Source organism: Sinocyclocheilus grahami, unplaced genomic scaffold, assembly GCF_001515645.1.
Source record: "Sinocyclocheilus grahami isolate Dianchi unplaced genomic scaffold, SAMN03320097.WGS_v1.1 scaffold271.1, whole genome shotgun sequence".
NCBI lineage: Eukaryota > Metazoa > Chordata > Actinopteri > Cypriniformes > Cyprinidae > Sinocyclocheilus > Sinocyclocheilus grahami.
The window spans coordinates 205,718-216,902 of NW_015505450.1; the positions used below are offsets into that span (position 1 = coordinate 205,718).

Sequence of the window (11,185 nt, forward strand, 5' to 3'; positions counted from 1 at the left end):
CTCTCTCTCACAGACACACACACACACACTCTCTCTCACAGACACACACACACAATGTGAACCAAGAATGATGGCATAAAGCAGCATGCAAATGAAAGCAGAGAGAGTAAATACAGGAAATGGCACCCACTCCTGCTTCACCAACACTCTCTGTTTTACTCCATTTTTTCTCCTTCACTTCATCCACTCCATTAATACATTGTTTTTAATTCTTTTGTTTCTTTTCACTGGATGTGATATTCACCCTTTCATAACCCTTTGGAAACAGATGGTGATAATGACACTGGAAGAAACTACAACTTGCGGCAAAGAAGCTGCAGTGTGTAATTCAATTTGAAACTTAAGACTGTTCACATTTAACATTCATTTAGGTGTGAAGATCCATTAGAAGATCCGTTAACACTGAAGTTCATTTGTTATGAATGAAGCATTATTAAAATGTTCTGTTTTCATATGAACACACTTTGTAGACACAGATGCACAAACCCATAAACATCATACCGACAGAGATGGACAGTAACTGATCACATCTGGATTGCGTAATCAGATTCCAAAAATCAAGTATTACAGTGTATTACATTTTACAGTTACTTTTTTATGGATTACATGATAAATCATTCCTAATTTAATGATTCTACCTAATTTCCTTTCTAATAATCCTACTGTCACACCATTTAGCTTTGACTATATTCACAATATAGAATAGTCATGTAAATCTCACGTAAATACATTTATGATTTAATTAATAACTAGCGTTTTATCAATTCACAAACCCACTGCAGTTCTTACATTAAGCCCAGTTTGGGAAAACCTGGTTTAATGTAATGTTCAATGCACTTCATGATGTTGATATCAAAAACAACAACAACAAAAAAGAGGAATATATTTTCATTCTCTGTTTTTTTTATATATATATATATATATATATATATATATATCAATATGGTATATGGATTAAAAAAGTAATCTAAAAATTATCTAAAAAAGTAGTCCGAATACATCACCTGAAACAAGTAACCTAGATAACATTACTAGTTACAGTTTTCATCGTGCAATCTTTAATCAGTAATGGACTGCAATTAAAATAATTGTAAATAATCGACCCCGCTCTGCATACTGACATGTATCTCAAAACCCCATAATTTCCCTTTCCTTTGAGAATGATAAAACACACGTCAGGAAAGTGACACCAGTGTCTGTATTTCTGTCGTTCTTAACGTTTGTCCCATCTGACATCTGTTAAAGTTAGTGTCAGTGTGTTGAATCCATCCTCATAAATTCAGCATTTGACATCAGTGTCATTAGTCATATGACATAATAAAAATATAAACTGTAAAACTGAGTAAAGGTATGAGCGCACACACATCTGTTTGACACACAGTCCTGCAGCGTCTGCTTTATCAGGTGGTAATAGTGTGATGTAAACTGCTCTGAACAAATAGCATGGGATTTTAAGAATAAAGCCCAATCTGTAATGAGCCTAATTTACATCGAAGGGGGGCATGTTTGCATTGAAACGAATGTCAATGATTTAATTTACATACTGAAGGAGCAGTTTACACCTGCTTACACTAGCTTGTGGATGATTACTGAATGAGACGCAGAGTTTATGCTGGATCATTTTAATAATAATTCTCCCCTCAAGTGTTCAGGGTCTTCTGTGGCTCGAGTGGAGATGAAATGTGTTGGTAATGCTATCAGAGGACCTTAATGATCTGCGTGCTGGTTCCTGATCCTCAGACCAGCCAGTGAATGAGTGAATATGCTGGTGTCCGTCATATTCATGTGTGCAAACTGACCCGTACCAGACAGTACTGATGAGGTGAAAACAGGTTTAATGATGAAAAACTACAAGAAGGCCTATGTATTGCAGACTGAGCTTTTCACACTGGGCTGTGTCTGAGATCGGTTTGGCAATCACCAATGCAGTTAGTTTAGGGCAGCTGTGACACAAACCTTACATTGGGTGCTGGTGGTCTAATAAATTAGCTAAGCACTGTATATATATACCACATCACAGCTGCCTCTGATACACTACACTGGCATCATCTGCTTTCATTGTAACTCATTGAATCTGTAGAGGGCACAGAGATGACCTCAACAGAGAACAAGTTTTCCCAAGCGGGACCGTAATGGAACTGCCGAGGATTCATTGGAAAGTTACAGAAACATCAGTGCGGAGTTAAATTAACACATTCCCTTTTGGAATTAATTAAACTTGGCATAAAATGCCATTCAATTTATTTAATGGATTTAACTGATCTTCTGAAAGCCAGACGCTGGTAAGTGGACACTAGTCACCTGGATAGTCACCAACTACGCTTAATGCTTGGCCTATGAATATTAATAGATTACGTAGGCGGATGTTCCAGGAAGGTTACCTAACAACGTCACCTAATTAATATTCATGAGTCCGTGTCATGATTTCATAACCAGCTCTGCTTCAAAACTCACCTATTGAATGTTAGGTGTATTAAGGCGCTGTTCAAGGGAAAAGAGATTTGGAGTAGTTTGCATTATGAAAATCCCAGTATAAATAAAGGGACAATATTTATTTCTGAACAATGAGAAACAGCAAGGTCTATGATTTTTATCAATTCTCTCACTGTAAATAATCATCAGCCCCGAACAAAATCCTGCAGCTCTTCAACGAGTATAATATAAGATATGCTGAGAAACTGCAGTGTCAATAAAATTCCTTGTTGAATAATACATCCTCAATATCCACTTGTTTTCTCGACTCAAGCATAAGGTCTGGATTATGTGCATGTTTCTGTCTTCTTTACCCACTCTAACCTCTTTCCTATCAAACAGACCCACTTCTAAGAAAATAAAAGCCAATGTCCACATTACACAAGCTCTCTTAGCACACACATAGAGGAGAATATCAGAGCAAGCTCTCAAACAATGCTCCAGTCCATCAGTTCTGCTCTTATCTGACACATGAGGTGCAGTACATTCACTCTCCTTCAAACCCTGGTAGTGTCTGCCCAGAATACTCGAGTGGACTCAGCCCAGGTGATGAGTATTCATTGATATAATTAGATTTTTCTGTTAATCTAATTTAAGGCTCATTCGAGACTTACCGAAGCCAAAGGCTGGAGATGCAGGGATGGGAGACGACTGGACAGAAGTGGAGGTGTAGAGACCGGTGACCAGCAGCCCATCGAAGTAAGTACTGGTGGAGATCGTCACTGCAGACACACACAGAGAGAGACAGAGGAGAGACAGAGGGTCAGAGATCCAGCAAAAAATACTCTGCAGTGATGACAAATTATCACAGTGAAGTTAATTGTGAGAGGCCTTTTGGAAAAGTGCTTTGGTACTCATAGTAAGAAAACAGTTCAATGGATTTTCCATCTAAAAGGTCTACTTCATTATTGTTTGAGGGGAAAATGCTCATGGTGCACGGGAAGAAATCTGTTCAAACTCAGTACAAGATGTGGTGAGCGCTGGATCTTATTTGGATCTCACAAAATCCCACATTAGGTCAAGCAAGCAGTGCCTCTCACAGAAATCAAGATCTGAGTAAATAACGTATGGTACAAAAATAAACCAAGCAAAATTACAAAATGAATTTGTTCTAAAGTACACAGTCCAACAGGCAACAACAGATGATGTTTGGGAAGAGGATGCGTCTCTGAGCTCACGGTGCTCTCTCTGAGGTCCTATAGCGTGGGGCGAGTGACAGGTGCAACGTCACATGAGAGAAGGCAATGCCGCAATCGCAAAATGATTGGCTCATTAATCTGTCAGTGCGATACACCACCTATCATGCTCACAAATGGTCTGCAAATCCACATAAAAAGCATCAAATGGGAACGGAATATGATTTTACATTGGTTCCTCAAGTCCATCACTCACTACTTAAGCACAGATTTTTAACCGCTACATACGGCACATACGCTGCCTTACTAAATGCATGCATTGCTCCAAACGTGTTTCTCATTGATTTGTACAAACTGAGGAACTAGACAAAATGATTGTCTATAGTAATCAACAGGATGGCACAGATGTGGTCCAGAGACACTGAATGGAAAATAACCCAGAATCTGCTCGAAGAGAGCAGATGTGTGTCCAGGAGGCTAACGCAACACCTCACCAGCACAGACGGCAGCCATCAAAATGACATGATCGCATGGTGAAGATGTCACTGAACACTGTGAGAAAATACACTTTAGAAGAGTGTGAGATTGACAGAAGAGGGGAGAGACAGACCTTGACATTCTGAGTCTGTAGTAAACATACAACAGCAAATGTAACCAAGACAAAAAAAATGCTGCTTAGTCAATATAATTAAAATGAAAAAGAGCTTATGAAACACCATTATTGAACATTTTCTCAACTTCGTTTCATTGCATGCTTTTGTTTCTTTTGGCATTACAATGTAGCATTGCTGAAACTGGGCAGAGTGTTTTTTATCCTTGGCTTGGGAGAGTGAATGTTGAGGTTATGTGTTATTTTAATTATGTGTGTTTTTCAGCAACATGACAAAAGAGTAGACGTGTTTGTGTTGAATGTTCTGTTATGCTGGAGTTTCTTTAGGTTGAAGAGTGGAGCTCGTGCTTCGGTTGAAGATGCGTACATGGCCGCTGTCCACATCTCAATTCATTTCAGTTTTTGAGCGCAGTAAAAGCTCTTTGTTCAGTGAAAAGACAGAGTACTTCATGACTAGACTGGTAATTGTTGAGACAAGCATTTTTTCTGACAAGAAACGTGGTTCAAAACCACAAGCCAACAGCAGATCCGCTCTGAAAGCCTGCTGCGGGTTTAACCAACTGTTTGACAAAATCCCAGACAGACAGATCATGAAATAGTCAAAGAAAATCATCATTGTTAATAATATTAGTTCTAGTTTGATTATTATTTTACAAAAACAAATTACTAGAGACTCTCGCTATTTCTTTCTTTATGAGTACTCAAGGGAGAAGCGTGAGCACTCTGTGTGTGTAAGAGTGTGTGTAGTTTGTCTAGACATGGATACACACCGGATTAAAAACATATTCCTCGTTCCTGCCTCTCTCCCCCCATGCCAGCTTCAATAATTCATCCTCTTACTGCCAGTGTAATATCTAGTCCTCTCTCTCTCTCTCTCTCTCTCTCCATTTTCCCTTTTCTTGTTTTTAACTGCATCATTCCTTACCTCGCTTTCTAAATAAGTGCAACTCAGTATGTACAGATCAGGGTGATCGCTTTACATCCAATTCATTCACATTTATTAAGTCATGATATCAATGAGAGAAATACATTGTGGACATATTGTCAGTGCATGACAAATTCAGTCTTTTCTTCACGCAAAGCTATCGTACAGTTTCAGAAGACATGAATATAGCGCACATAGTCGTATTGGCTGCATTTAAGGTGCTTTAATAGTATTTCTATCCTTTTTGGAGTTTAAAAGAGCTTAAAACATTTATGCAAATACAATGAGTAAATAACGAGGGAATTAATATTGGCAGAATTGTTATTTTTGAGTGAACTATTCCTTTAAACGTCAAGAAAATGCACATGCATGTTGACAAATCGAAAAAGCGTTCGCTCTCCTCACACGAGGCACCTCGGGCTCAAAGCATCGCTCCCTCAAGAGCGCAGCGCTTTTCATGCAGGAGAAGCATTCGAAGGCAGGTGGGAGTGCAACGCGAGCGATTGGGCCAAGAGGTTATTATGAGCAACAAACAGTGCGGTGGAGGAGGGAGAAAACAGGGATGGAGGGACGTCTGGAGAGGCCCGTGAAAAAAAATGAGTGATCGATGAAAATGAAAGACGTAAATAATTCAGAAATCCATCTGAAAGGGGAGCAGAAGTGGGGGAAGGGAGGAGAAAATAGGAGAACCTGGTAAGAGTAACTCATAAAAACAGACATATTCACCTGCGGGGGTTTACATGTGCACAAAGCTGCGCTTTGATGAGAACTCTTAACATTCACTCCACACCCGCACACACTCAAACTCTCCCGATGAGCAGTATTTGACTGTCTTTAGCAGAAAGAGAGATGACGTGACACTGGGAGATGGAGATGCGGCAGGTACGTCAACGCAACATAGTAAATGTCCTGAAACGTGTCTGCCGTTCTCCAGTCTTTGGTGTGATCTCTTCCATCTAGTCTTGTCTTTGTCTCTATACCGTCCTGCCCATCATGCAATATAGATGGTGTGATGAAGTATGCCTCATTACCAACACTCACCGCCATGTTCCTACTCAACTATTGATAAACCTTGGGCCTGGAAAGCATCCCTGGACTTGCTGGCTTTAACAGAAGGGGCTGCTTTCTGTTGTAGAAGAATACCAAACAGAAGACAAAGTGCAGGAACGACGTTTCTCGAACCGTTTTCTGAAAGAGGCTGTGAGCCACTGAGGTTCAGTAGGTTCAGACACAAATGGCTCTATATGTGTGGTGCTGTCATCTGAACAGCACCTGGTGGCACGCTTAACGCCAGACGCAGGAGCAGAAGAGTGAAGCGAGAGCAGTTGGCAGGGCTGTGCATTACCTCACTCCTAGTTAACAGCATGGCAGTGGAACTAACGCCTGCCAGCGTGTGCAATGAATATCAAACCTTAATGTGCACGGGCATTCGTTTGCAACAGTCGCTCCTAGACAAGCAATTTTATTTGTACATTTATATATAGCTACAGAGCAGCTACTCCAGTGAGCAAGGCAAAGAAGGCTGTTGAACAGAAGAAGAAAAACAACTCCACAAGCAAAGAACCTTGGGAGGAACCAGACTAGTGGACAGGATCAGAAACACAGATGAGATGAGACGAGAGTCTGGAACCAGAGAGTTCTGTATGAAACCCGCTGGGGATTGGCCATATGAGCTCCTGATTCTGTATATCACAAACATAACTGTTATTCCAGCCTGTCACACCTGTGACCCCTCCACAGATTTAGGAAAATGACATTTCAGCCATAAAAGCCACAGTGCCATACTTCCACCTCTGTGTAGGTCAGAAGGTACAGGTGCTCGCAATATGAAAGAAACATAACCCAGGAGCCATTTGAGCTGCATTTGACATCCCACTGGAAACCTGGTGTGCCCTTGAGAAGCCGGAAACGGGGAGAGGCCACCAGCAGCGACTCGGGCCATCTGTTTCCCCGGCCGGGCCAGTCTCAGAGCCATCTCTCTGCCTCTCGGGCTGAATGCTGCTGAACCAGAGCGGTGCGGCTGAAGACACCGGGCTGCACCGTATCAATCAGCATCGGTGTGGAATGTGTGATGAGTTTACGTGTGTCAATCACAGCTGGATAGCACTTATCAAACTGTGATGATTCTCTTGCGTAACCCTGTAGCGCCTCTCTGCCCTGCTGGCCGCGCCATCTGCTGTTGCGAGGGCCTGTTGCTGTCAAACACGCTCGATCGCTCTAACAAACATTAACAGGTCGGCTTCCTGAGTAACAGCTTCTTTAATGATGCTCCTAACCTCTTAATAGATGCCAACCTCCCTTCACATTTGCTCCAAACACGAGTACAAACAAAACAGAATGCGGAAGTGATTGTGTCATTTTGATGTTTGCTATTCCATAAGGAAAGTCAAAAGCTTACAACATATGAAACAAGCTGCTTTTATAGAAAACCAGCTTTAGATTGCGCAGCCTCTGATCTGGTTAATATCTAACTTGAGCAGAATTCTGCTTTGCACATGTGACACTAATGAGAACTACAATAACAACATTTCCTCGGACCGTTTGACCCAAGATAGCTGCACTGAGCTAGAGAGGATTTTATTGGGTGAATAACCAAGGTTAGGCTTGTTATCAAATGGCTTGCAATAATATGTAAGCAGCGTATTCAGGCATCAAACTTGTTTTCCGTTTCTTCAACTCTTGATACACCACATAGCCAAAAGTAGATGGAAACTCCCTTCTAGTTTGGCTTTTCCAGTCATTTTGTAATCTTACACATTCAAGTGCTTCAGACTTTGTTTGTGGAGCTGGTTCTTTTCCATCATGTCAGTGCCCTTGTGCACAAAGCGAGCTCTATAAAGAAATGGTTTACTGAGTCTGGTGAGGAAGCCCAGACCAGAACCCCAACTGAAAAAGGATAGTCTGCCTTTTTGTTTCATTGGGGTTACAGCCGGACTCTGCTGGACATTCGTTGTCCAGGAACAGGGTCAGAGATCTCCAGCTTATAGGGACACCACTGTAACCCTCCCCACCCCTAAAAGATGCACAGTAGTACCTTAGAATAGTAACATGTACCCTTACTACAAACCTTTTAGGATTAGATAAGGTACAAAACATCCTTTCAAGGGTACTGCTCCAGTGAACAGGTCAGTGCCTGACATCACTGATGCTCTTGTATCTTAACCATTTAATTTCAAAAGCATGACAAAAAGCACGAATGCCTCCCTGTGCTGCTACAGCAGCTCCCGCTCTCCTGGGAAAGCCTTTAACTGGACGTTGAACACGGATGCAGGGACGTGCTCACGTTCAGACACAAGAGCATCAGTGAGCTTTATTTTCTAAGCTGAAAGGTCAAGTCAACAACAACAAATTCTGACCAGCGACTACCATTGATTTGTGAAAGTGCACAGATGCACACTGGGGAGTTAAACACATGAACTGAAGGTGAACTGTATTTTGTGGACTGTTTCCTGCAATCGAAAAATGTATTCATGAAATGCACTGACAGTATTCAAATAGCGAGAAGAGCTACTGGAATCAGTGACAGTCTTCAGTCACTGAAGCTTCATCCCTGTGAGATTACCCCTGTGTTTACGCTCCCACAGCGTGACGCTGAGGGAAAGGGATTCTGGGAGCGTGATAAGCAGAGAACTCACTGCGTTAGAAATGAACTCCGCAAATAAATCTGCTCTAACCCCTCTTTTTAAAAAAACACCCAATCCATTTGCACTGCTGTGCTGCTTTTCTCTTTCCTCGTGATCGAAAATGACAAAACTAACAAGCATTTATGAGAGGGAAAAAATGAGAGTTTTCAGGATTATTCGTTTCGGGATCTCTGCCAGCACGAGCTTGAATGCCTGCGCTCAGCAAGAAGACTGTAATCACTTCCATGTGCTCAAACGCTGAAGCAGTTTACAGTTAAAACTTGCAATGCAATGACGACAGACAGACAGACAGACAGACAGACAGATAACCTTACACCTGTTGATAAAATACTGTCTCTCGCAGAAATCAGGAAATGAGGTCATTTGGCTCTTCTGGACCCCTGACACACACCCACACAAGCCAGAACATTTCCTTCTCCAGAGCTGCATCTAATCCTCACGGACAGATAAAACTCTCACAGTCACTAAACACCCAGAACTCTGTTCCATAACCACACTCCAAACACGCTGAGGAAACTATTGGGAATTTCATTGTGAAACACAGAGAAACTCATCCAGGGCTTGTGTCGTGTTTTTCTTTATCTTCAGTCAGCACAAAGCACAGCTCTCACTTGCAGTCTGTGATCTGGACACCGAATGTTAATCCTTCATCGTCGGAAGTTCGCACCAAACTTCACAGTCAGAATTCTCAGTTATTTTAGTGAAGCACCTTTTTTCTTTTTCTTTTTAAAGTGGCAGTGTTTATTAACCGTGTTTTGTTGTTGACTGACAGATGAAGGCTTTGACCATCGCCCAGTGTGGCTGAATTAGAGACGATTTTGGGCTTTAGTTTATTTAGCACCTGAAACAGATGTTGACAGCAGGTGTAAACCACATGTTTCAGCTGATTAGCTGGTTGATAACACGTGCATCGTCACAAACTAATGCTAAATTAGCAAAAGGATCTACCCTGGGAAATATTTGGTTATAATATAAGTGCAATATAACCTTTTCAGCGCACACATCTGAAAAACATGATTCCTGGGAGAGAAAAGATCTGTGTATGAAACAAAAGCACAGACGAGATAAAAGAGAATAGTAAATCGCTTTCACCTGCCTTGCTCTTGGCGTGGCCCTTCTTAGGTCTGATATTTCAAACTGCAGTTTTTATGAGCTCAACGCTGCACATTAGCACATTATCTATATTCCACTCGTTCACAGAGCATGCAAACATCTGCCACAGCTCGGTTACACTGCAGTGCATTCCTCTATTGAAGAAATTCATTCTTTTAGTGTTTTGCAAGTAAGATCCACCAACACTGTTCCCCAAAACTTCCAGTATATGGAAATAATATTCTCTGTATGATTGATTGTTCTGTCTCTACACAGAATGTTTCAAATACTGCACTGAACTCAGTTTCAAGCATTGAGTAACTCTTCATCAGAGGGGTTTGTGTTTGAGGGACCCCTGAGTCAAAAGACAAACCTTGCCTTATATATTTATATAAGACAAAACCTTATATATTTTTACAGAACAAAAATCTTAAATGAAGAATAAATTATACTCTGAGATGCCCGGCTGTATGCAGATCCAGATTGCAGTACGCAGATTATGCAGACCCTCAGGACTCATGAGAATAAAACTACAATGATCCATCCGTGCAGGCATGAACTAACAACAGTCTCACCTGTTAGTAATCGCTCTTTTCTATTTATATTGTTCTCCTTTTTGTAAAAATTGTACTTTGACAAAGGCTTGTAGCCGAAATGCTGGTAACAATAATAATTTTTAAAAAGCCTAAGTGAGAATGAACTAATAAAGCTAATTTAATGAACTAATAAAGAACCACTGAAAAGCAAATTCAACTTTAACTATGCATGATTAATCTACATGCTAGATACTTAATGCATTCATTAACATTTATGAGTAAGCTCAATAAAACAGGCTCAGAAGAATGAATGGAAACTATTTTGATTTTGAACCATGCATAATTTCAATATTGTCATAATTTAAACTTTTGCCACATCAGCTTCATCATACACATCATTGGATGGCATATGATTAGTTCGCCTTTATTTACATGGAACCTCATATACAAACAAACCACGCAAGCACACACGTTTTCTCTCTCTCTCTCTCTCACACACACACACACACACACACACACACACACACACACACACACACACACTCACACACGCACGCGCACACGCGCACACACACACACACGCGTTCTCTCTCTCTCTCTCTCACACACACACACACACACACACACACACACACACACACACACACGCACACGCACACTCACACACGCACGCGCACACTCACACGCGCACGCGCACACTCACACACGTACGCGCACGCGCACGCGCACTCGCACACGCACACGCACACGCACACACACACACACTCACA

The 11,185-nt window shown here is 41.4% G+C and overlaps 1 protein-coding gene across 1 annotated transcript in view; it reads right to left on the minus strand.

Annotated features, from left to right (window-relative positions):
• reln (reelin) overlaps positions 1-11,185 on the minus strand; it is a 95,699-nt gene that overhangs the window by 75,869 nt on the left and 8,645 nt on the right. Inside the window, 1 exon segment of the mRNA XM_016291464.1 lies at positions 3,087-3,194. Coding sequence (XP_016146950.1) covers positions 3,087-3,194 — 108 coding nt within the window.